This window comes from Balaenoptera borealis (genome assembly GCF_965194805.1).
Source record: "Balaenoptera borealis genome assembly, chromosome: 19".
In the NCBI taxonomy this organism is placed as follows: Eukaryota; Metazoa; Chordata; class Mammalia; order Artiodactyla; family Balaenopteridae; genus Balaenoptera; species Balaenoptera borealis.
The window spans coordinates 58493175-58520153 of NC_138878.1; the positions used below are offsets into that span (position 1 = coordinate 58493175).

Here is a 26979-nt window from a genome sequence, read left to right on the forward strand (position 1 = left end):
GCACAGGACCACCTCCCCCCACCACACAGAATTAGCCAGTCCAGAATATCAGTAGTGCCTCAGCTGAGAAACCCCGTTTTAGATGAACTATAAACGGGCAGCTTAGCTTCTATACTTTGTCTTTCGGATACTTTGGTGGATCATGGAGTCAACTTAGTTCATTGTACTGGCATTATTTTTTTTTTTTCAGTGAAATAGAATAAAATGGAATAAGAATAGAAACTGTCAGAGTTCCTTATCAAGACCCCCTCACACTGTAGCAAAAAGTGTGACCGTTTGCAGTAAGTGGTATGAGAGTGTAAGAAATATGATAAAAACAGACATTGGCTAAATCTAATTTTATCTATATATAGACATGAACTAGGTTGTGACCTCAATTTGTTTTTCTTTTTTTGATTGAAGTATAGTTGATTTACAATGTTGTGTTAGTTTCAGGTGTACAGCAAAATGATTCAATTATATATATATTCTTTTTCAGATTCTTTTCCCTTATAGGTTGTTACAGAATATTGAGTATAGTTCCCTGAATTTATTTCTTATTACAGTTTGTGATCACTTGAGGGTTATAGAACTTGGACAAAGATCTATTTTAGCTGTGTGTTCATCTTAAATATATATATCTGCCTTTTCATAGGACATCTTCCCTTCAAGCCAGATATGGTGTCCCAGTTGGAGACAGAAGAAAAGCTTTGGATGATGGAGAGAGAAACCCAAAGAAACGGGCATTCCAGTGAGAACCGCAAAGCTGTTATTTCAGGTACCAGCTAATCTGCTTCTCTCCACGTCTGTAACGACCGCTCTTGTCCCCGTGCTGTCATCTCTTGCCTGGACTGTGACAGCTTCCTCCAAACTGGTCTCCATGCTTCCGCCCTTGCACTCCTGTAACCTTTTCTCCACATGGAAGCCAGACTGGTTCTTTAGAAAGCAAGTAAGATCATACCATTCCTCTGTCCAAAACCCTCCCAAGGCCTCCCTTTTCACTCTGAGTCCTTGCAGTGGACTGCAGGGCCCTACCTGATCTGGCCTCCTCACCGAGTTCCTCTTTGATCACCCATCCTTTTACCCTTTCTTAGATCATTCATGCCATCCTGGCCCCTTTGGAATGTTCTCTTCTGTTTCCCAACCTTCGACTAGCTCTCTGCCTCAGTGTAGAGGCCCCCAGCCACTCCCTTACTCACTCAGGTCTTTGCTCAAATTTCGTCTCATCAGACAAACCTTGTGTGTCTGCCCCATTTACAGTGCCATCCTCTCTCCATTCTCCGTGCCCTTACCCTGCCTTATTTTGTGTCCAAGCACTGATAACCTCCTGACCTCGTAACTTGTCTTTATTTACTTGTTCATCATCCGTCTCCCCTTGAAAGTAGGAATTTGGGCAATTGTATTTCCCGTCTCTACCCAAAGCCTCCGATGAGCCTTCTGCATAGTAGATGCTCAGTACGTTATTGTTGAATGAAGATATTACTTTAAAAATTACTATTCTTTTGAGTAAAAGTGAGGAAGCTCTCCTCACAGCTCCTCCTGACCTATGACCCCAGCCTTCTTCATCTGTGAAGACCACCTCATCCTCTGGATCCCCAGCCATTGTTTCACTTTTCTCCCCAGCCTTTCAAGGCCCTCTGTTCTCCTGCCTTCGCTCAGATCCTCACTGTTTACTTCACTTTTTGACCTCCTCTTCCTTTCTCTCCCCTTCCTTCCCTTCTCTCCCCTTCCTTCCCTTCTCTTTAATTTGCATATTCCTCAGTCCTACCCATTTAAAAACATCAGATATTCCTAGGGAATGTAAATGTATATACTCTCCCTCTGCCTGAAAAACGAAGGAGAGAAGCTTATCTGCAAACATGATAGATTAGGCCCTGAATTCTGAGAGTGGTTAATGGATATAACCATCTGCTTTTGTCCATCTCCCTTCTCATGTCTACATGTTGCTTCACGTTTGATGCATTCAGGAACATTACTGGAAAGGGTCTCATTCTCTTTTTCTTTTTCTTTTTTTAAATTGAAGTGTAGATGATTTACAATGTTGTGTTAGTTTCACTGGGGTTCATTTTTATATGCAAACTGAACCTCAGGAATCATGATCCTACATATTGTTACGCTTCAGTTTTGTGTCATAGACCAAGTCTCTTTTAACAAATCTGGTAGCATTTTCTGCCACCCTTTCTCAAAGGTTTTTTTGACCTCTTCAGCATCCACACGTTTCAGGATTTTGGAACCATGCTCCATGTACAAATACTACCTAAAATGTTCTTTATAGGTCACTGGAGTGCAAAATAAAGGGCTTGTTTTTGTAGGGGTTCTTTTTTTTTTTTTTTTTAATGTATTTATTTATTTTTGGCCGCATTGGGTCTTCATTGCTGCGCATGGGCTTTCTCTAGTTGCGGCGAGCGGGGGCTACTCTTTGTTGCAGTGTGCGGGCTTCTCATCGCCGTAGCTTTTCCTGTTGCAGAGCACAGGCTATAGGCGCACGGGCTTCAGTAGTTGTGGCACGTGGGCTCAGTAGTTGTGGCTCACAGGCTCTAGAGCGCAGGCTCAGTAGTTGTGGCACACAGGCTTAGTTGCTCCACGGCATGTGGTATCTTCCCAGACCAGGGCTCGAATCCATGTCCCCTGCATTGGCAGGTGGATTCTTAACCACTGCGCCACCAGGGAAGCCCCCCGTCTCCTTTTTATACGGACCCTTGTGACTTCTTTGGGCTCATCTCAAGATCCTTAATTTAATCAAATCTGAAGTCCCTTTTGCTGTGTACATTAACATGTTTGCAGGTTCCAGGGATTAGGGCATGGACATCTTTAGGATGTTCAATTAGCCTACCATGCCCTGAAATGTGCACATACCTGTTGGGACTTGTTCAGTTTATATTATTTGAATGTAGCTTTCTATTTAAGCAAATTAATCATTCAGGACTTGGTACCCACTTTAAACATTTTAAGCCAGTGGCTTCCATACGTTTTTAACGATGACCCTCAATAAGAAATATTTTACATCCCGACCAAGTATAAATGTAACATATGTGCATGTTTATGTGTATGTCTACAGCTGAAACAAGCATTTTATATAGTGGTACCCTTACTGCTTGTGATATGCTTTTCATGTTATTTTTTTTTCCACATAACTTCTTTTATTTTTATTTATTGTTTTAAATTTAATTTTTATTTTATATTGGATATAGTTGATTTACAATGTTGTGTTAGTTTCATGTGTACAGTAAAGTGGTTCAGTTATACATATACACATATCCATTCTTTTTCAGATTCTTTTCCCATATAGGTTATTACAGAATACTGAGGGTTTTTTCCCCCCCTTGGCCGCACCACGCAGCTTGTGGGATCTTAGTTCCCCAACTAGGGATCGAACCCGGCCCTGGCAGTGAAAGTGCTGAGTCCTTATCACTGGAGTGCCAGGGAATTCCCACTTCTTTTTCTTTGAAATGTCACAGTGTATGGAATGGATTTCACAGTTCACGAGTATATGCCAGCAATTTGAGAAATTCTGTTACAGTAGGGATGAAGCAATGAAGAAATCAAAGTGCTTGTTTTCCTCATGATTGTTACATCCTAGTTCGTCTAAATGGGCAGGAAAAAATTAGGAAATATGTAGTAAATCAAATAATAAGCGCCATGGGGGAAAAGAAAGCAGAGTAAGGCAGATGGGAAGAGTGGAAGGTGTGTTGGGGTGGGAGGAATTATTTTATACTGGGTGATAGGAAGGCCTCACCCAGTTGAGTGACATTTGAGCAGAGAGACCCGAAGGGAATGAGAGAAAAAGCAAGGTTCGCAGCTTCCTGGGCAAAAGCTTTCCAAGCTGAACATAACTCTCCCTCTCCTCCGTTCAGGGTTGCCTTTGAGAATCTGCTCTCTTTCTTCTCCTCTCAAGTTCTTTCTCAGCTGTCCAAGGTTAGTTTTCCCTTTCCCCCTTCTTTTTACAGAGACCAGAATCACTCCCAGGCTTAGAACAATGAATGTTATTATCCCAACCGCTTCCCAAATTTACTCTTAGAAGATCATTTCTACCAGGGCCTAAAATACTGTTTAATGCCTACAGTCTGTGCTTTCCTAACCTAATTCAGTAGAAGCCCACTTGTCATAAGCCTGCTAAGGAACAGGTGATTAGGCTTTTAATTGACGTTGCTGTAGGTTGGAAGGTGGGTTGTCTTTGTTGCCTTGCAGCCATCCGATTCCAAACCTACAGCTCTTCTATTAAACTGTTAGACCTGTGGTTCTAAATGGGTCACATTTACAGAAGAGTCTCTTGACGCTGTTCTTCGCTTCCACTTACACGGAAAAGCATAACAAAAGGATAAGTGGTGTGGTACAGACATGACCGTTTCCCTGGTTTTTTAAGGCCTTATCCCTGAGTGTGAAATCCCGATGTTTCTGAACAAAGCATTTACTTGTCCTCACCTCTGAATATCGCTTTTTCTTTTAGGCAGCAAGAATCCCGATGAGGTGGAGACTCTTGGAAAAGTCGCATTAAAATACCTTTCATGTGAAGAGCCGTCTTGCTGGCAAATCTGGAAACAGGTTGCAAGTGATTCAACGTGCTGTCTTCAGAGGAGGACTTCCCATTTCCTACAAGGTGATTCTCTTCAGGTTTCTGAAAATGAGAACCATATGATGAACCACAAAGACGATAGTTCCAGTTACCTTGAAAATCAAGAGTTTTTGATTTTGAGAACCCAGGATTCCTGTGGGAATACGTATGTGAGTGAGTCAGGGAATCAGAGTAGAGGTAAGCAAACGAATGGGAAAAACAACCCACGTATATGTGAAGCCTTCATGAAGAAATCACCCCTGAGTGATCCTGTTAAAACTGACACAGAACAGAAACCCTGCAAAGGAGAGAGACCGTATCCCTGTAGAGAGTGTGGGAAAAGCTTCAGTGATAGCGAAGTGCTCCCAATTCATCCGAGGGTTCTCCTGGGAGAGAAATGCTCCCATCTGCAAAGTCATCAAAAAATTCACCCGCGAGGGAAAGTCGATAAATGTCGTGAATCCGGCGATGGTTTCAACAGGAACTCCTTTCATCCCCGTCAATCTAATCACACGGGAGAGAAGTCCTACAGGTGCGACAGTTGTGGCAAGGGATTCAGTAGCAGCACAGGCCTTATCATCCACTACAGGATACACACGGGGGAGAAGCCTTACAAATGCGAGGAGTGCGGTAAATGCTTTAGCCAAAGTTCAAATTTTCAGTGCCATCAGAGAGTCCACACCGAAGAGAAACCGTACAAGTGCAACGAGTGCGGGAAGGGCTTCGGCTGGAGCGTTAACCTTCGTGTTCACCAGAGGGTCCACAGGGGTGAGAAACCCTATAAGTGTGAGGAGTGTGGGAAGGGCTTCACGCAGGCCGCGCATTATCACATACATCAGAGGGTCCACACCGGGGAGAAACCCTACAAATGCGATGTCTGCGGCAAGGGGTTCAGTCACAATTCTCCTTTGATATGCCACCGGAGGGTCCACACTGGAGAGAAACCGTACAGATGTGAGGCGTGCGGGAAGGGCTTCACCCGTAACACAGATCTTCACATCCACTTCCGTGTCCACACGGGAGAGAAACCCTACAAATGCAAGGAGTGCGGGAAGGGCTTCAGTCAGGCTTCCAATCTGCAAGTCCACCAGAACGTCCACACCGGGGAGAAACGATTCAAATGTGAGACGTGTGGGAAGGGCTTCAGTCAGTCATCAAAGCTGCAGACCCACCAGAGAGTCCACACAGGGGAAAAGCCCTACAGATGTGACATGTGCGGTAAGGACTTCAGTTACAGGTCAAATCTTAAACTGCACCAAGTCATTCACACTGGAGAAAAACCGTATAAATGTGAGGAGTGCGGGAAGGGCTTCAGTTGGAGATCAAACCTTCACGCTCATCAGAGAGTCCACTCAGGAGAGAAACCCTACAAATGTGAGGCGTGTGATAAGAGCTTCAGTCAGGCCATAGATTTCCGGGTCCATCAGAGAGTCCACACGGGCGAGAAACCCTACAAGTGTGGTGTCTGTGGGAAGGGCTTCAGCCAGTCCTCTGGTCTTCAGTCCCATCAGAGGGTCCACACTGGGGAGAAGCCCTACAGATGCGATGTGTGTGGAAAGGGCTTTCGTTACAGTTCACAGTTTATATACCACCAGAGGGGCCACACTGGTGAAAAGCCTTACAAATGTGAGGAGTGTGGGAAAGCCTTCGGGCGGAGCCTGAATCTTCGCCATCACCAGAGGGTCCACACAGGAGAGAAACCCCACAAGTGTGAGGAGTGTGGGAAGGCCTTCAGTCTCCCCTCCAATCTTAGAGTCCATCTGAGTGTTCACACTCGGGAGAAACTGTTTAAATGTGAGGAGTGTGGGAAGGGCTTCAGTCAGAGTTCTCGGCTTCAAGCCCACCAGAGGGTCCACACAGGAGAAAAACCATACAAGTGTGACATATGTGGTAAGGACTTCAGTCACCGTTCACGGCTTACATACCATCAGAAAGTCCACACTGGCAAGAGTTTTTAAAAGTGAGAAGTCTGTTAATGACTTCAGTCAGGATGCACATCTTCAAGGTTTTGGAGAGTCAATGCTGCTGATAAACTCTATGAAGTATTGAGAGTGGAAAGGGATTCCTTCAGATTGAATCTTCCCAGCAAATCCATTAAAATGGTGACATAGAACCATACATAGTAACAGGGGAGAAATAGGTTGTAACCCTCTTGGTAAGATCCACTTGATATAAATGATCTCTCAAAGTGAATATAGGCCTAAAGACAGTGTGTGAAAAAGATATTTGCCATATACTAACTAGTTTTTTTTGAGGGGGGATGTCAAGGAGGGCTTTGGGGTTATTTTTCCATCAACTTCCATTTTATACTTGTTTACAGTGACCGTTATTTTTACTAAAGCTGTAAAACTATGAAAAATGAAATAAATAAAATTACTAAAAATTTCCTGTAGCCAAGAATTTGTAATATGATTGCTTTATTTCATATGATATATTGGATTAAAATTAAGGAATAGATCCCCAGAGATGAACCTTTGATCTTCAGAAGTAAATACGTATCTGCCGCAGATGTATATAAAGGAATGTTCATTGCATTATTGTTTATAATAGCAAACAGAGAAATAATCAGTTGGGTTGCCAAAGTATTTTATGATTTACTTATCCAGTGCAAATTGTTGCTATGGATGTTGGAAGATGTCCAGAATACATTAACCTGGAAAAACACAAAGCATGGGATTTTTGTGTGATCTCATTAAAAAAGGAAAAAAAAAAGTATTTATTTTTACTTATCTCTAAATGATGGGATTTTGCTTGACATAAGTTTTTACATTTCTTTAAACTTCTTGTTTTGAAATAATTTAAAACTTTCCAAATATTGTAAAAATAATATAAAATCTCTCATGTACCCTGTACTCAGATTCACCAGTTAACATGTTTGAGTCATTATTCTCTTAATGTATGTGAACGCGTATATATGCACACACATATTGACATATGCTTTTTTTTAACCATGAGTATGTTCCAGACCTCTTAGCCTTTGCATCTGAATACTTAAGTAATACTGTAAAAACAAGGGTATTTACTTACATATCTACAGCACAAGTATAGCATTCAGGAAAATTGAATATTGATACATAACGTCTAACCTCCAGACCTTATTCAAATTTTAGCAGTTGTCTCTCTCTCTTTCTCTCCCTCTCCCCCTCCTCCCTCCCTCTTTCTTATTTCTTTATTTTTTTGGTAGGTGACAGAATTAAAATCAACTTATCAACAAATCTTCAAAGAAAGGTCTATATTTGCCTTCCACATAATTTGATTATTCACCATATGAATATCCAGTTGTTCCTATACCAGTTACTGAACATTTCCCTTATTCCCCACTGCTTTGCAGTGCCACTTTTGAAGAAAATCAGTAATCTATATATGATTAGATGGATGTCTTGACTCTCAATTCCCTTTGATTGGTCTACTTTTCAATAATTTTACCAATACCACACTGCTTCAGTTACCATAGCTTTGCAACGAGTCTTGATATTTGATAGAAAACATTTTCTCATCTTGCTCTCTTTTTAGGTGTCTTGGCAGCTTCCAGTTAGGGTAATAGGAGATACAAACAGAACCACCCATGAGGTATGCTTTCCAAAAAAAAATAAACCTGAATCAAATTGAACCTCTAATTCTAACCACTGGTACACAGGAAATACATATGGAGTAATATTTGTGACAACATGAATAAAACTGTAGGGCATATGCCAAATGAAATAGAAAAATAATGCATGGTATCAGTTACATGTGGAATCTAAGGGGAAAAAAAGGTCAAACTTAGAAACATTTAGTGTGATGGTGGTGGTTGCCTGGGGAATGGGGAGAGGTTGGTTATAAAAAGGGTACAAACTTTCAGCTTTAAGATGAATAAGGTCTGAGGATCTAATCTATGGTGACTACAGTTGATGATGCAGTGTTGTATAGTTTAAACTTGCTAAGAGAGTAGATATTAAAGGTTCTCACTCCTCTCCCCCCAAAAGAGTTAGCTATGTGAAGTGATGAATGTGTTAATTAATTCACTTGTGGGAGTCCTTTCACAATGTATATGTATATCAATTCATCACATATACTTTAAATATATTACAATTTTGTCAATTATACCTCATAAAGCTGAAAAAAGTTGAATTTGTTACCGTTATCTGAGCAGGATACCCCACTTCCGCACCTACTTTTTGAATAATCGTGGCTCATTGATTTAGAACATCCTGAAGAAAAATAAAACATTCTAGTGTATTTACTTATTTTCCTATTGTATTTATGGTGATTTTATTTATTATGGTAATTTTACAAATTGAAGGTTTGTGGCAAACCTGTGTCAAGCAAGTCGACTGGTGCCATTTTTCCAACAGCATTATTTTAATATTAAGTTGTGTACATTATTGTTTAACATAATGTAATTGCACACTTAGATTATAGTGTAAACATAACTTATATGCAGTGGGAAACTGAAAAATGCATACAACTCAGTTTATTTCGATATTTGCTTTATTGCAATGGTCTGGAACCTAACACCAAATATCTCCGAGGTATGCCTGTATTCTAGACTTTTCTTTTTCAAAGTACAGTATTTCCTTCACTTCTTGCTAATGCATCTTCTTTCGTTTGCCGGAAAACTCGAGATTTCAAAATGAGCAATTAAAACCAACGAAAGTGGGAAAGTCGTTATTTATTTTGTGGCTTGATCAAAGGTTACTTTTCCTTCTCGTGAGTCTTTAGCATCTTGGAATGAATAGCTCATGCCAGGTAAACATTGTCAGGGGTCTACATGCATCCAGGCACAAGGAGAGTAAAGAAGGCAATAAACCGAGTTTGAGATCCTCTCTTCGCCTTTCTTTGCTATACAGCCACATTTACTTTTCAGTCGCACTTATTAGTAATGTAATTAAAACAACAACAACAACAAAAAACCCTCCAGAATAGAAGAAAGGAAGGAAGGAAAAGAAAAAGATCAAGCGCTAATAGCGCCTCCAAACTGACCGAACTGAACCGGCTTATATTTAAAAACAAAACAAAGCAGACAAAAAAAAACGTGGCATTACTTTGCCGAGGATTCTGGGGAGTGTAGTCCCGCAGCGCCGGGTAGTCAGAGCCACTTCCGCTCTCGAAGGGAGGAGGTGTAGCCCTTGTTCCGCTGAGGGATTCTGGGAAGTGTGGTCCAGGAGCGGCGTGTAGTCCGGGCCCTTCCGCTACAGGAGTGAGAGGCCGCGGTCATCAGTACCTGCTGGGAGGTGAGTCAGTGCCTAGAACCCGAGTCTCTTCCGAGCCTGCCTGGGCGTGGAATCCGCAGGTGCCACCCTCGCCCTGGGGAATGGAAGCCGTGGAGGGCAGGGGCGACGGTTTTCGTCACCTCGGTGTTTGGGGCGGTTCGCGCGTACCCGAGTTGTAGGCGGGCAGGGGTCGCGATCTCCGGGTTTGAGAGTCTCCGGGCGCTCGGTTTCCCTCGCCTCCCCTACTTTCTGCACGCTCTGCGGTCTCTTCGGGATGTACTCTTCGTAGAGTTGTTTCACTTTTCCATTTCTCGTCTGCAAAGTGGAGTTAATAGTAGTGCCTCCCTAGTAAGCATGTGGTGAGGTTTACGTGATGTGAAAATGCTTAGAACCGGTCGCTGGCACCTGCGAAAAGGCGGTCGGTCGTTCTCAGTCTTATTTCTTTCGAGAAGCGCTCAGTCCTTGAAAGCTTCTGTGAGCCCGCGGTGGGTGCTGAGCTCCAACTGCAGAGCCACTGGCTCTTCTCTGACCCCTGCGGGAAGAGGGGTTTTTCGTGGATTCCTAATGACCCCACGACCTTTTTTAAAGGAAGGAATGGGTCTCACCCCCAGCTGGTGCCTGGGGATGTCCGCTGTGATTTATCCTGGACCTGAGACACGATTATGATATCTTTCCTTTCCCGGCCCTGATTTCTCAAAGAGGTTGCAGAGAGGAGGGAATGACCCATGACTCCTGGCAACATTGTCCCAAAGTGAGAGAATTTATCGTGCTGTGTCATTTCTACTCTCAGTTGGGCAACAGATTTCCTTCATTCATTAGCAGATTTTTACTCCTGGGCAAATGTCGAATGTTTATAGAATAAATGGGAGGTTGGATGAGACGTGTTGATGAATGAGTAATAATAATTTGTTAACACAGTGAATGCCAGGTACTCTTCTACAGCCTTTATATGCATTAATTAGCTTAATCTTCATAACAAAGATGTGGTTATTATCTGTATTTTACAGATGAGAACATTGATAGGTGAAGAATTTAAGTAATTTTCTCAAAGTCAAACAACAGAGAAGAGACAGAACTGGGAATTTGAACCCAGGCAGCCTGTGTTCTTGACCTTTAAGCCATACTCTTGAAACTGAGCGGGACACTCTGGGGCCTTCCTGGGGACAGACCTCCCCTACCCACCGTTTGTCCCTCACCTCTTGTTTATAAAAAAGCTTTAGTCTCCTAGGCCTTCCCTGAGTTCTAAAGAGCAAATTTAGTCAGATAAGCGAGAAAACGCAGAAACAAAGGAAAACAGTCAAGCAAGACAAAAATAATAGTTTAGCCGTAAAACAAAGTCAGGGAGGACCTTTAGTTCCTCCTCAAGAGCTAGAGATAATATCCTGAGCCACATCCTTGAGTTGTTTTGCGGATACTAAACCCCCCACCAGGTGGAGGAAGTTAACTGCATGCTGACCACCAGCAGGTAGATCCCAGATGTGTTGGAACCAGGTTGATGATTGAGATTCCCGAAACAGCACCCTGTTACCTCACCATCAGCCAGTCAGAGAATTGTGCATGAGCTGATCACACACCTGTGACCCCCTGCCTCACACTGTCTTTAAAAACCCTTCACTGAAATCTGTCAGAGAGTTTGGGTCTTTTGAACATGAGCTGCCTGTTCTCCTTGCTTGGCATCCTGCAGTAAATGCTGTACTTTCCTTCACCACCACCTGGTGTCAGTAGACTGGCTTTGCTGCGTGTCAGTTGGGTAACACTCTCCTTCAGCCCTAACGTGGTAAATAACCCCTGTGAATGAAGGAGGGAGGGTCGTTTGGTAATAATTTAGGACCTTAGAGGACCTGAAGGCTGTGCTCATTTAATTAATTTCTTTTTTAAAAATTTATTTTATTTATTTATGGCTGTGTTGGGTCTTTGTTGCTGTGCGCAGACTTTTCCTAGTTGCAGTGAGCAGGGGCTACTCTTTGTTGCGGTGCGCAGGCTTCTCACTGCGGTGGCTTCTCTTGTTGAGGAGCACAGGCTCTAGGTGCACGGGCTTCAGTAGTTGTGGCATGTGGGCTCAGTAGTTGTGGCTCGCGGGCTCTAGAGCGCAGGCTCAGTAGTTGTGGCTCATGGGCCTAGTTGCTCCGTGGCATGTGGGATCTTCCCGGACCAGGGCTCGAACCTGTGTCTCCTGCATTGGCAGGCAGATTCTTTTTTTTTTTTTTTTTAAATTTATTTATTTATTTATTTATGGCTGTGTTGGGTCTTAGTTTCTGTGCAAGGGCTTTCTCCAGTTGCGGCAAGCGGGGGCCACTCTTCATCGCGGTGCACGGGCCTCTCACCATCGCGGCCTCTCCTGTTGCAGAGCACAGGCTCCAGACGCACAGGCTCAGTAATTGTGGCTCACGGGCCCATTTGCTCCGCGGCATGTGGGATCTTCCCGGACCAGGGCCCGAACCCGTATCCCCTGCATTGGCAGGCAGACTCTCAACCACTGCGCCACCAGGGAAGTCCTAATTAATTTCTTGTAATTTTATATGATGTCACATTCATATTCTGATTATAGAAGTGATTTGTGCTCTTCATAGAAAATACAAAAAATAGATGAAGAAAGCCAATAATTATCCATAATTAACCAGAATGTAGAGATAACTATAACATGTTAATGTATTTCTCTTTAGTTATTTCTTTGTATATATTTTTTTCTATGCTTCTCAAAAATTTTATTATACTTGTAGTACTTTTATATTTGGTAACTTGTAATTATGAACATTTTCTAGCACAAACATACAGGAAATAATATAATGAATTCTCACATAGCCATCAACCCTTGTCAACCTTCAACTGTTGTATACCGTTTGTCAATCTTACATAATCCACCCTCCTTTTTTTTTTGCTTGAGTATTTTAATACAAAATCCAGACCTTGAGTGAAGACGATTTATACTAGATTATCATAAATATATAGAGGTCGAGAGAGAGAGGACATTAACAGTTGCAAAGTTTTCACATAGTAACTAGGAGAATGGTGGCTAGTGAGAAAGCTAGGGGGCCCCCTGAAAGAGTTGCAGTTAAAGAAGGTTATGGATTTTGTTTCTCATTTGGAATTTAATTTGCTCATGGTTTCCAGTCGGTCTTGATGGTCACCTCCCCATCTCTCTCCATCCCTGTTTTCCCTGCCATATTTTTCTTAGCAGTGTCTACCACTGGCTAGCACATTATATACTTATCTGTTGGTTGGCTTATTACCTATCTCCTCTACTATAATATCAGCTTCATGACAGCAGGAATTTAATCCACTGCTGTATCTTTAATATATAGAATTGTGCCTGGTATATGCTAGATAATCAGTAAGTATTTGTTGAATGAATGAATGAGTGAAAGATCCTGGTGAATAGTAATGAAGCGCTCAGCTAATATAATACAGGATGTATCTTTATCAACTACTCATTCAGTCATTCACCTTTTTTTTTGGCCGCCCCTCGTGGCAGACAGAACCTTACTTCCCTGACCAGGGATCGAACTCGCGCCTCCTGCAATGGAAGTACGGAGTCCTAACCCCTGGACCACCAGGGAAGTCTCCTCAGTCATTCACCTTTTTTTTTTTTTTTAAACAAATCTGTGTTGAGTGCCTGCTTCATGCCATGAACTGTTCTAGGCACTGGAGAAAGAGACTAAAACAATGCGGCCTACACTGCAAAAGCGTGGATTGATATAAGCAAGATGAATAACTAAAATGTACATTAGGGACTTTCCTGTCGGTCCAGTGGTTAAGACTCTGTGCTTCTGCTGCAGGGAGCCCAGGTTCGATCCCTGGTCAGGGAACTAAGATCCCACATGCTGCAAGGCATGGACCAAAAAAACCCAAAAAAATAAGATGTACATTAATAAGATAGAGAGGGATGACCGTAAATATAAAAGGGCAGTGAACTGGAGAAGAAGGGAAGCGGTGGAGCAGGGGATTTAAAGTATATAAAGCATGTCTATGGAAGAGCTCTGAGGACAATGACATTTGAGTAAATACCTGATCATGTTGAGTGAATGAATGTTTTTAAATAAATAAATAAATAAATAGGGGTTACCTTATCCAGAGCCCATAATTATTCCTTTTATCAATACTTTACTTTTTATTTATTTATTTGGCTGCGCCGGGTCTTAGTTGCGGCACATGGGATCTAGTTCCCTGACCAGGGGTCGAACCTGGGCCCCCTGCATTGGGAGCACAGAGTCTTAACCCCTGGACCACCAGGGAAGTCCGTGAGTATTTTACTTTTAAGGATGACCTTAGTGTTGCTTGAGCAAAACCAGTGATTAGGACTCCGCGCTTCCACTTGCATGGGGCACGGGTTCAATCCCTGGTGGGGAACTAAGATCCCGCAAGGCGTGCGGCATGGCCAAAAAAAAAAAAAAGAAACCCAGAGGAAAACATTGGAAGATACAATTCATCCTCTCCTCCTCCCAATCAGGAACAGCCGCAGAATTTTACAGCTCAGAGGAACCTCTGAGATGGACCAGTCTGATCCTTGCCCGACAAAGTGTGTCTTCGGTCATCCTTTGATTCCATGTGTTTTGAGCACTCATTATATTCTAGGCGCTGGGATTAAAAAAGTGTGTTAATCATCTCAGAAGCAAAACAGATGCTTCACCGCTCACCATCCTCTGAACCTCCCCCAGGCGATAGAAGACTTCTGGGGACTGGGATTTGAAGGGTGAGAGGCGAGCAGAGCTGAGCCAGGCACCCCAGACCCCACTTGCTTTCTCCTCCTAAATACGGCAAAATGTCAGGTCTGCTTGCAAAACCGTGTTGCTGAGCAGAGTAGAGCAGGAGAGTGCAGCAAGTATAGGGCCAGCGCAAGGGAGTTGGGGGTTATGAATGATCTGTCTTCCAAGCTTTGGGGATACATTGCTCTCATCCCTACGGGAGTGCTTCTGCCTAAAGCAGCAGGACCCACGAACATGAGGCGCTATCATGCATTTAACGCTTATTTGCATGTGTTCACTGAAACCTCTTGTCACCCCTATGAGCTCGATATTCTCCTTATCCCCGTTGTATAGATGTGGAAATAGACGCAAAGAGCTGTCAGAAGAGTGCTCAGCAGGTCACTTTCAGCAGAGTGTGTACCTTCCAACTCCCCTTTCTCTCCTCCCCAAGGACACCCCTCCCATCTCTTCTGTGTGTTTGTGATTAGAGACACAGTGACTGGATTAAGAGCACGATCTCTGGAGTCAGAGTTGGATTTCAGGTTAGTCAGGTCTCACCAGCTCTGTGATTATCAGTAACTTAATCTCATGAATCCTCAGCTTCCTCATCCATTAAATGGGAGCAATAATCATCATACCATCACTTACTGAGAGCTTGTATTATGTGCCAGGCACTGAGCCAAGGCCTTTTCTTCCCCCTATTTTTTAACTTGAGATGTAATTCACATATCATAAGAGTCACCCTTTAGTATACTAAAGTCTGCTTTAGTCACCCTTAAAGTATACAACTCACTGGTTTTTAGGATATTCACAAGGTTGTACAGCCATCACCACCGGCTAATTCCAGAACATTTTCCTCATCCCCAAAAGAAACCCTGTGCCCCTGAGCTGTCACTTCTCACTTGCTGCCCTCCCAGCCCCTCGCAGCCACTAATTTACTCTCTGTCTGGATGGACTTGCCTATTCGGGGCTCTTGGACTTGCTCACTTAATCCCCAAAGCACCCTTATAAATTAGGATCTGTTATGGCCACTACAGTATTGTTCATTGAGACATTCTGTCGGACTTTTGTTTAAAATGAAAAAAAAAACCTAGCAGTCATATTTTAAAATAGTTTTTCTTTACTACAGTCAGCATGGCAGACGGGGATGTGCCATTGAGACTCTTCTGGCTGCATGAAGAAAATTCGCAAGTATTTATACCTTTTACAAAACCGGATACTGGTATCAATGAACCATCATTACAGGGCCAGAAATTATTAAGTAATATAGCCAATCAGAACTATGGACTTGTCAGAGATAAAGGTGAATTTCTTAAGACAAAGCATTGTACAGTCTCTGAAATCTGGATGTTAAAAAAGACCCCTTGGGGCTTCCCTGGTGGCACAATGGTTAAGAATCCGCCTGCCAATGCAGGGGACAGGGGTTCAAGCCCTGGTCCGGGAAGATCCCACATGCCGCGGAGCAACTAAGCCCAGGTGCCACAACTACTGAGCCTGTGCTCTAGAGCCTGCGAGCCACAACTACTGAGCCCATGTACCACAACTACTGAAACCTACGTACCTGGAGCCCATGCTCCCCAACAAGAGAAGCCACTGCAATGAGAAGCCCGCACACCACAATGAAGACCCAACGCAGCCAAAAATAAATAAATAAGATAAATTTTTTTAAAAAGACCCCTTTATTGGAAATGATGGCAAAGGACATTTGCAAGAGCAGTTTTATGATGTATAACATTTACTTGCTTTTCTGAAGTGGAATCAGTTATAAGTTTCCATCTAGTCACACGTTTGACTCGCACATTTGAGCAATCCTGTAAGGAAGAACTGTTCTCATTTTGCAGGTGACAGATTTGAGGCAGAGGGAGGTTAATTAACTTAAGCAGCGTTAGTAGCTCTGTAAGAACAATTCAGTCTTCCTCCTGTGTCCCTCTCTATTCTCACACTCCTAGCACCTTCACAACATTTCTGACACCAGATGTGGGTGGGTTTTTCCCCACGCCAAGCAATTCTACTTTACCAGCTGAGTGCCCTACAACTTAGCTCAATTCGGACACTCTTTTCCTGGAGATAGCTTCAGATCCCACAGGTTAAGGGCTCAGTCCCACGAGATCGCCCTCCCCCACCTCAGATGCTGTTTGCAAGTAGAAGGCCCCCAGGTTACCCACAACTTCTGTCTGACTTGGCTGCAAATCAGAGGTTTGCAAGACTCTTCCACTTTGGAGTCAGTTATTTGCTGGTGCGGCTCACAGAACTCAGAGAAACGCTTAACATTTGCTAGTTTGTTAAAGGATATGACATAAGGCGAATCCCATACTTTTGGGATTTTATGGAGGCTTCCTCACTTGGGCATGATGAACTCTTAGCTCCATTTCCAGCCCCTCTCCCCTCCCTGGACAGTAGGGGGTGCGACTGAACATTCCAAGCCATCTAATCAAGCTTTGGTCTTTCTGCTGACCAGTCCCCATACAGGAGCCCCCCAAGAGTCACCTCATTAGAACAAAAGACACTCCTAGCATCCAGGAAATTACAAGGATTTCAGGAGCCCCGTGTCAGGAGCTGGGGGCAGAAACCAGTATATTATGTCACAGTAGCAGTACCAGGATTGACCCCAGACCTGTTGACCCCAGAGTGCAGTCTCATACCAGTATATTCCACTGCCTTTCATTTCCCCTGATACCCAGGGCAAGAATGATGACCCTGAATCCTGGGAGCCACCACAAGGGACTCTTGTGTGAGCCTCACTGCTTAGACTTGAGCAGATTGTTCACTGCACAGGAGCCCCTGGCTGGGGGGCTGGTGATTCACACAGAGCCACCACTTGGGCTTGGACCTACGTCTCATGGCTTCCTTCTCTTTTGCCAGTTGTGTCTTCCCAGGACTCTGCCCTTCCCCAGAAGGGGCTGGAGAAAATGACCAAGTTCCAGGTGAGTTGAGTTTTATCTCTTAAAATTACATCTCTTTTCTCAAAGATTAGACACATCCTTTTTCTCTCCCATGGGAAGGATAAGGGAAGAAAACATGTGTTCGTTATATGCCAGGTACTTGCCTTTTTGTTTTTTTTCTTTTTGGCCGTGCCATGCGTGCTTGCGAGATCTTAGTTCCCTGACCAAGGATCGAACCCGAGAGCCCACTGCAGTAAAAATGCTGAGTTCTAACCACTGGACCACCAGGGAATTCCCAGGTACTTGCTTTTTTATTGGTTCTAGTTTTTATTTTTGGTTTTGGTTTGTTTTATTTTATCATTTTCATTTCACAAATAAGAGTACAGAAATCCATGGATATCAGAAATTTTAAAAACCCAAACTACTACACTGCTTGTAAATCAGTTATACTTAATATAATTATAATCACAGTATATGTATAATTTTCAATTTTATTTTTTCACTTAATGTTAACACTTGAATTTTTATGACTCAGCGTTCTTCTATGTATTGTCTGAGAAGGGTTTCTATTTTTTGTCTAACATTTCAGAAGCTACAGTTAAGCATACAGACTGCTGTACCTCTGAATAAGTTTTGCTTTGATTCATAACACTTTTGCATAGGGCTTTTAAAAATGGAATGTAATTTACTTACAAAAATTACAGGTCAATGACAGTTGTATACCCCATTTTGCAAGTTGTATAATTGCATTAGCCCACTACACAAAACAAGAAATAGAACATTTACATTACCTACATTACCCCCAAAAGTTCTCTCATGTCTCTTTCAAGACAGTTTCTTACCCCTGGGAGGCATCTGCTGTTCTGATCTGTCATCATATCACTAGATTTACTTGTTTTCAAATTAAATATAATCAGTGAAATCATACTGTATGTACTCTTGTGTCTGGCTTCTTTCACCCCGCATAAAGTTTTTGAGATTCATCTGTGCTGTTGCAGGAGTCAATAATTCACTCCTTTTTATTATATTCCATTTTATGAGTATATCAGTTTGCTTATCCTTTTGAAGGACCTTTGAGTTGTTTGCAGCTTTTAATTGTTAATGCATAAAGCTCCCATGAGCATTCTGCGCAGGTCTTGAGGACATATGTTTTCATATCTCTTGGGTAAACATCTAGAAGTGGTAGGTGAATATAAACTGTTTTCCACAGTGCTTGTACCATTTAACAACTCATCAATGGTGCATGAAAGTTCCAGTTTGTTCTACCTCTTTGCTGTCATTTGATGTTGTAGATCTTTTTTATTTTAGCCATTCTAATGAAATGACATCTCACCATGACTGTAATTTGTATTTCCCTCGTGATACAGGATGTTGAATACTTTTTCATGGGTTTTTGCAATTGGCATATCCTTTATAAAAAGTTTGTTAAAGTCATTTGCCCATTTAAAAATGTGGCTTCTACTTTTTATTATTGAGGGGTTCTTTATGTTTTGTGAGTTCAAGTCCTTTGTTAGATATACGTACTGTAATTTTTTCCCATTCTGTGATTTGTCAATTTGTTTTCTTAATTGTATCTTTTAAAATCATTTTGAGGTAAAATTTACATGTAATATACATATAATAAATGTATTTAATCAATTTTGACAAATATACATACCCACGTGACCACTGCCACAATCTAGATGTAGACCATTTCCATCACCAAAAAGGTTACCTGGTGCCCCAGTTAATCCCAATCCCACATCCCTGACTGTAGGCAATAACTGATTTACTTTATGTCACTACAGATCAGATTCATCGTTTCTTGAGTTTCACCTTAATGGAATTATACGGCATATGCTCTTTTTGTGTCTGGCTTCATTTGTTCATCAGAATGTTTTTGAATACAGGTCAACAGTTTGTTCCTTTTTATTGCTGCATAGTATTTCATTGTATGGATATACCACAATTTGGTTATTCATTCACCTCTTGATGGACATTTTTTATTGTGGGAAAATATACATAACAGGGACTTTCCTGGTGGTCCAGTGAGTAAGACTCCACGCTCCCAATGCAGGGGGCCCGGGTTCAACCCCTGGTCGGGGAACCAGATCCTGCCTGCATGCTGCAACTAAGAGCCTGCATGCCGCAACTAAAGGTCCCGTGTGCCACAACTAAGACCCAGTGCAGCCTAAAATAAAATAATTTCAAAATATATATATACATAACATAAAATTTACCATTCAAACTATTTTTAAGTGTACAGTTCAGTGGTATTAAGTACATTCACACTGTTGTGCAACCATCACCACCACACATCTCCAGAACTTTTTTCATCTTCTCAAAGTGAAATTTCATACCCATTAAACAGTAATTCCCTATCCCCCCACACCCCCCAATCTCTTGCAAACATCACTTTACTTCCTGTCTCTATATATTTGACTACTCTGGGTATCTCATATAAGTGGAATCATACACATAATCCTTTTGTGACTGGCTGGCTTCACTTAGCATAATGTCTTCAAGTTTCATCCATCTGATCAGGATTTTAAAGCAACTATCATAAGGGAATTCCCCAGCGGTCCAGTGGTTAGGACTCCTTACTTCCACTGCAGGGGGCACAGGTTCCACCCCTGGTCAGGGAACTAAGATCCCACATCCTGCATGCCGCGAGGCACGGCCAAAAAAAAAAAAAAAAATCAATGATCATAAATATATTTCAATATTTAGCATGTGGCATTAACATGCGTGATGGAGAAGAGGGGGAAACTACATAAGGTAGACTCAAGGTCCCCAGAACAACTTCCCACCCACCCTCTCCACCCACTAAGTGCCGTCCCTCTCCCAGTGGCCACTGATCATAAGATTGAGGCTGTGTGTGTGCTTGATGTCGTAGGAGCCAGTGTCCTTCAAGGACGTGGCTGTGACCTTCACCAAGGAGGAGCTGGGGCTGCTGGACTCCACCCAGAGGAAGCTGTACCGAGACGTGATGCTGGAGAACTTCCAGAACCTGGTCTCAGTGGGTGAGGACGGGCACCCTGTGACTCAGTGTCAACCCTCAGGAGTGCCTTGGTTTCAAACATTTAAGACTTGGGGCTCTTGAAATGCTTCCCTGAATCTGGGGGCCTGAATTTCCTCATCCCAGTGGGACATCTCGTCTCTACCTTGTCTATTTTCTCAAACTGTAGTTGCGACATCTTGGTGGGGTTTTAAAGTCAATTAGCAAATTGCGTCATTATTTCATTTAATGAAATAGGACGGAATAGCATAGCTTCTTGTCAGGAACTGCATATAGTGCAACAGAAATTGTGAGTTAAGGCAGGAAAGGAGATGTGATAAAAGTAGATAGTGGTTAGGATCGAGTGATCGATCCCTCGATTCGGTGATGTACATCTGTGTATTTGTCTACCAGATCACAGCATAAGAGGTATTTATTACAACAGGTCACGATCAGAATTTGGAAAAATACTACTTACAGTGCATAAAGACTATAGCATTGGAATTAAAAATTTTGCCTTTAGTGTACTCACCTTACACATGTGCCATTTCTTTTTCACAGGATATCAGCCTTTCAAATTAGATATGATACTACAGCTGGGGAGAAAAGAGAAGCTTTGGGTGATGGAGCCAGAAACCCAAGGAGCTGGGTGTTCAGGTGAGAACCATGCAGGTCTGAGTCCTTGCAGCTCACAGAGAATGGTGCTAAGTGGATCTCACTGTCCACTCCTGCAGACAGCTCATGAGTGGAGAATATATCAGTATGATGAAAGGATTATTTCAGAACACTGTTAATCTTCTGATGAATGTCTAATCTAATTTTGATTTCTATGGTACTTGTATTGTATTAGCCATCAATTGCTGTATAACAAATTGCTCTTAAACTTTGCAGCTTAGAACTACAGGCATTATAGTTTCTGTGAGTCAGGAATCTGGGGGCAGCTTAGCAGGGTAGTTCTGGGTCATGATCTCATAAGATCTCAAGGAGTCTGCATGAGCTGCAATCCTCTGAAGGCTTGACAGGCCTCAAGGGATGTGCTTCCAAGATGGGCTCATTCACAGGGTTGTTGACAGGAGGCCTCAATTCTTCCCTGGCTGTTGGCAGGAGGCCTCAGTTCTTTGCCAAACAGGCCTCTCCCTAGGGCTGCCTGAATGTCCTCAAAACGTGGCAGCTGGTTTCCCCAAGCTAATTACACCCAAGGGAGTAGAAGGCAGAAATCACAGTGTCTTTTATGACATAACCTTGGAAGTGACATACCATTCCATCTGCCATATCCTGTTGGCTTCGCAGGCCAATCCTGAAAGGTTGTGGAGGGGACTTCAATAGGGTGTGGATACCTCCTGGGGACTGTCTTGGATGCTGGCTACCACAGCAACTTTTGGTATTTGCAGATTCATATCTACAAAACCTGGAAGATAATATTAGCCATTCAGGCTTATCAGAAAATTCAGCCAAATTAAGTGGCAATAATTATCATAGGATTTTTTACTCCCATAGGATGTGTCAGTTAAGGGAATAAGTTTTCTAGTTTTTATTCCCAGTTATAATGTTCACAAGTTGAATGTTATATATTAGGACATCATTGAAATAAAGAGGAATTCTCTCATATCTAGCTTATGTATTAACATGTGCATATAATGGCTAAATTAAGGAAATAAAGTTATCATCTGATGGGTTCATTATCAGGACAGAGGAGATGTTTCCCTTTGCAAATCTTTTCTTTTCACTTTTGCTGAGCACATCCCCTGCTCTGTAACACTGTATTTTTAATTTTGACCTCGTACATTAGTTCTAAATGAGTTTCATTAACACGTAGTGAATAGGAGGCTACTTATCAGCTCTTTGTTTCCGTAAGCATGAAAAAACTAAGAGTCCAGCTGAACTCTCCACTGGTTGAATAGGGTCTCCCAGCACGGTCGACCTGTGAAATATTTTTTTGTCCCTGAACTTGTCCTCACTTTCATCTCTGAATTCTCTTTATCCTTCCAGGACACGGGAACCAAAATGAGATAGAGACTCTTCAAGAAGCAGGATTAAGACAGCTTTTACATGAAGGCCTTATGTGCTGGCAGATATGGGAACAGTTTACAAGTAAATTAACCAGAACTCAGGACTCAATGATAAAGCTGCAAGGCAAGAAGTTGCCAAAACAAGATGATTCCTCCTGTGAGGCATGGTCAGGAGAGTCTACTCAGGTTCCTGAAGATGAGAACTATATAGGAAAGCTTCAAGGGGAGAGTTCCACAAGTATCAAAAATCAAGAGTCTCCAACTCAGACCTCCTGGGATTTCTGGAGGAAAATGTATCTGAGAGAGTCACAGAATTATCAGAGTAGGTGTCAGCAAATTGACATAAAAGATAAACTGTGTCAGTGTGATCACTGTGTCATGAGAAGGATCTCTCATCACCATGGCAATCAGGAAGTACGCAAAAGCGAGAAGGCTTGTGGCCACAATAATCATGGAAAAGACTTTGTGAAGAACACATCCCAGCATAGCATCATCCACTCAGGAGAGCAGACCTCTGATGAGACTGGAGATGTCAGCCTTGGCTATGATGTGGAACTTCATCAGCAGTTGCGTGTAGGAGAGAAGCCCCATAGTGAGTGTGGGAAGGGCACCATGTATAACTCAGTGTTTCACATTCATTACAGTGTTCACAGAGGAGGGAAACGCAGTGGGAATGATGAGTGCGGGGTGGACTTGGGTCAGAGCTCACATCCGCAGACCCGTCCGAGAGCCAACCCAGGGGAGAAACCCTACAGATGTGGGGTGTGTGCTGCTGAGAGCTTCAATCAGAACTCCTCCCTTCCCACTCATGAGCCCATTCACCTGGGGGAGAATCTGTGTAGGGGTGGCAGGTGTGGGAAGGGCTCCAGTCAAAGCTTGGACCTCAACAGTCACTGTGTAGACAACACTGGAGAGAAATCCTGGAAATGTGAGCTGTGTGGTAAAGGCTTCAATGAGACATCACAAATTCAAGCCCATCAGACAGCCTACCCTCAAGACAAAACGTCCAAATGGAAGGCGTGTGACAGGATATTCAGTCAGAGCTCTGGTCCTCTTCAGAGAGTTCACACTGGAGAGAAACCATATAAATGTGAGGTATGTGGGAAAGACTTCAGTAAGGCCTCCAACCTTCAAGCCCATCAGAGAATCCACACCGGCGAGAAACCCTACAAATGTGATGTGTGTGATAAGAACTTCAGCCGGAATTCCCATCTTCAGGCCCATCAGAGAGTCCACACGGGAGAGAAACCCTACAGATGTGACACATGTGGGAAGGACTTCAGTCAGATTTCCCATCTTCAGGCCCATCAGAGAGTCCACACAGGAGAGAAGCCCTACAGATGTGACACATGTGGGAAAGGCTTCAGTCAGAGCTCACATCTTCAAGACCACCAGCGGGTCCACACCGGAGAGAAACCTTACACGTGCGATGTGTGTGGGAAGGGTTTCAGTTGGAGCTCCCATCTTCAAGCCCATCAGAGAGTCCATACAGGGGAGAAACCCTACAAGTGTGAAGAATGTGGGAAAGGCTTCATCTGGAACTCGTACCTTCACGTTCATCAGAGGATCCACACGGGAGAGAAACCCTATAAGTGTGGCACGTGTGGGAAGAGCTTCAGTCAGACCTCCCATCTTCAAGCCCATCGCAGGGTCCATACAGGAGAGAAACCCTACAAATGTTTTGACTGTGGTAAGGGCTTTAGCAAGAGTTCATGTCTTCAGGTTCATCAGAGAGTCCATAGTGGTGATCAATCCAGTACACGCAGAGAGTGTGATAAAAGTGTTCTTCAGAATGTAGACTTCTCATTTTCATCAGAAAACGCCCACAACAGGGGCTATTTATAAAATGTTGTATTTTAAGCATTCAAGAGGGAGCTGCTTTTTTTTTTACAGTCATCCGAAGTCCATTGGAGGAGACCTGTTTGTTGTATGAGTATGGCCAGTGTGTCCAGCAGAGCCAAAAATGTCACAATTCTCAAGAGAATGCACAGCAGAGAAACCTTGTAAGGATGGTGCAGTAGGTTTCAGTCAGAACCTTTACATTCAATAGAATCTACACGGGGGAGAAGCTTTAAAAATGAGAAGTACCATCAGGACTTTAGGAAAAGTATAATGATGGACATGACAAAATCCATGTCCACTAGAATATAAGCTCCATGGGGGCAGGAAGTCTATTTACTGCTTGTATGACCGTGACCTGGAACCAGTGCTGAACAGAGCAGGTGCCCTGGACTTTGTCTCACTTGAAGGAGAGGAATAGGACAAACATTTGAAAATGTTAGTGAGCTCAATCCCAAGTAGTCACGATAAATTGTACTAGGAAAAGGATTCTTGGAAGAAGCCTTAAAAATTAATTCAAGGAAATGATAATTTAATAAAAATATGTTAAATCATGCAGTCTACAATTTGAGTGTTAGATTTTTGCCATTGGCTCCTGTCCTCCTCAGCTTCACTTTTCAAGCAGTAAAGGGCTCGATTTTTTTTTTTTAACTCAGTAATACTCTTCTTCCTTGCTTTTTTTTAAAAATTTTTATTTATTTATTTATTTATTTATTTATTTATTTATTTATTTATTTTTGGCTGTGTTGGGTCTTCGTTTCTGTGCAAGGGCTTTCTCTAGTTGCGGCAAGCGGGGGCCACTCTTCATTGCGGTGTGCGGGCCTCTCACTATTGCGGCCTCTCTTGTTGCGGAGCACAGGCTCCAGACGCGCAGGCTCAGTAGTTGTGGCTCACGGTCCTAGTTGCTCCGCGGCACGTGGGATCTTCCCAGACCTGGGCTCGAACCCGTGTCCCCTGCATTGGCAGGCAGATTCTCAACCACTGCGCCACCAGGGAAGCCCAGGGCTCGATTTTTTATCACATCATTTAAGACTTTCTCTGGACAGTGTACCATTAGTTGTGTATGGTGTAAGTTTCACTATTTTTCTTTTGTTGGGTCTTTGGTGACAGGAACAGACTGAATAGAAAAAGAGAAACTTGGTTTTCATTCCATAAAGCTTCCTGGCAAGGGGTCTACAAAGAAGGGGGAACATATTATAATATGCATTTTGGATGTTAAACTAAGCTGTTAAGGCACAGAGCATTTTGGACAGCACCCCATGCTTCTCAGATGCTTCTGTATTTTTCAAGTTTGCTTGGTTGAACGGTTTACTCAGGTGTATATTTACTGGAGGTAGTGGACAGTTTCCCACAGCTGTTTTGCTTTGTTTTTTTGGAGTATAGCTGATTTGCAATGTTGTGTTAGTTTCAACTGCACAGCAAAGTAATTCATATATATATATATATATATATATATATATATATATTCTTTTTCAGATTCTTTTCCATTATAGGTTATTACAGAATATTGAGTAGAGTTCCCTGTGCTATATACTGTAGGACCTTGTTGTTCCCACATTTTTTTTTCTTCTGGACCTTACCTTCCAGGACACTGGTTACTTAAGTTCTATGGTATCTCAAGTTTCATGTTACCATCAGAAATCCAGGGCCAACACCAGACACTGGGGTGGGCTACCGGAGCTCATGGTTGTTTATAACCGTTAGGATGTTCTCAGTTGTAAGAAATAGAAAACCCAACTCAAACTAGCTGAGACAAAAAGGAGGATTATGTAATTACTTCAAAACCCTTTTCAGATAATCCCAACATCTAAATTGTCTTGGTATTGATGTCTGTTGATTGTTTTTTCTCATTCAAATTCTGATTGTTCTAGCTCTTGGTATGATGGGTGATTTTTTTTTTTATTGTATCCTGGATATTTGGGGTACAATGTTGCAAGACTTTGGATCCCATTTGATCTTTTTGGCAGGAAGTCACCTGTTTAGGTGTAGTACACAGGTCCAAATGGGAATGGAAGTTCACCTTCCCTCTGGGCCCTTTTGACACTGTGTGTGTGGGAGCGGGGGAGCTGGTGGGGGGTGGCAGAGGGCCAACTGCCTCTACCTCCTTGCTGCTGAAAGTTCAGCTGTCCCCGTTCAGCCTAGAGCACTGCCTAGGACTGCCTCACCTCTGTGGGTGGTGGGAGTGAGGTGGGGACGTAGGGAGTGGGAATTCAGCTCTCCATTCAGCCCCACTGACCTAGTATTATGGGCTCTTCTGTCATATTTGCCTTCTCCTTTTCCAGAAGGAGGATAGTTCAGTAAATTCCAGGAAGTAGTATTTCCTTTCTTGGTTAAACATCTTGTCCATTCTCAGAAGGGATATGACTCTTACAAAGAGAGCTTAACATCCGTTGAGGGATACTTCAAGATCACCATTCCTACTAGGTTGAAGCCTCAGTGAGGTAAGTGATATTATTCCCATTGTAACATGAGGAAGGGTTAAACCATTGCCCTAGTTCACACAAGTAGCAGTGTTGGTAAAATTCAGGCTTTAAAAATTCAAGATTTTAATTCTTAATTATGAAAAACGTCCAAAATAATCAAAAAGAGAAAATACAATGGACCCCATATATTCATCACCCAAATTTAACAATGGTCAAGATTTTGCCACATTTGCTTAATCTATCCCTTTTTCCTTTTTATCTTACATGCTGAAATAATTTAAAGCAAATCCCTGATGGCATCTCTTAACACCTATAGGCATCTCTTAAATATAGACTATTTTTTACAAAATCAGAAAGCTATTATCACACCTAACAAAATTAACAGTCACATTTCTATGATTGCTTCAAGTTTTCACTTAGCTACAGACTAAATAAACTCTCTTC

General features: G+C 42.6%; 2 protein-coding genes across 5 annotated transcripts in view; both read left to right on the forward strand.

The window, feature by feature from the left end:
• LOC309616979 (uncharacterized protein) overlaps nt 1–16077 on the forward strand; it is a 53979-nt gene extending 37902 nt beyond the window's left edge. For 3 of the 4 annotated variants that reach the window (XM_082368366.1, XM_082368373.1, XM_082368369.1), the window contains 4 exons: nt 635–757; nt 4427–9744; nt 14857–14947; nt 15535–16077. In XM_082368366.1, coding sequence (XP_082224492.1) covers nt 635–757; nt 4427–6489 — 2186 coding nt within the window. In that variant the 3' untranslated portion in view covers nt 6490–9744; nt 14857–14947; nt 15535–16077. The remainder of the gene's footprint in view (nt 1–634; nt 758–4426; nt 9745–14856; nt 14948–15534) is intronic. The other variant, XM_082368367.1, reaches the window with a different exon arrangement.
• Nucleotides 15580–24678, forward strand: ZNF233 (zinc finger protein 233). The gene is made up of 5 exons (XM_082368395.1): nt 15580–15596; nt 17268–17329; nt 20163–20289; nt 20826–20921; nt 22254–24678. Exons 2-5 carry the CDS (start codon nt 17315–17317, stop codon nt 24116–24118), a joined length of 2103 nt encoding a protein of 700 aa, XP_082224521.1. The 5' UTR covers nt 15580–15596; nt 17268–17314; the 3' UTR covers nt 24119–24678.
• Nucleotides 24679–26979: the final 2301 nt, after the last annotated feature.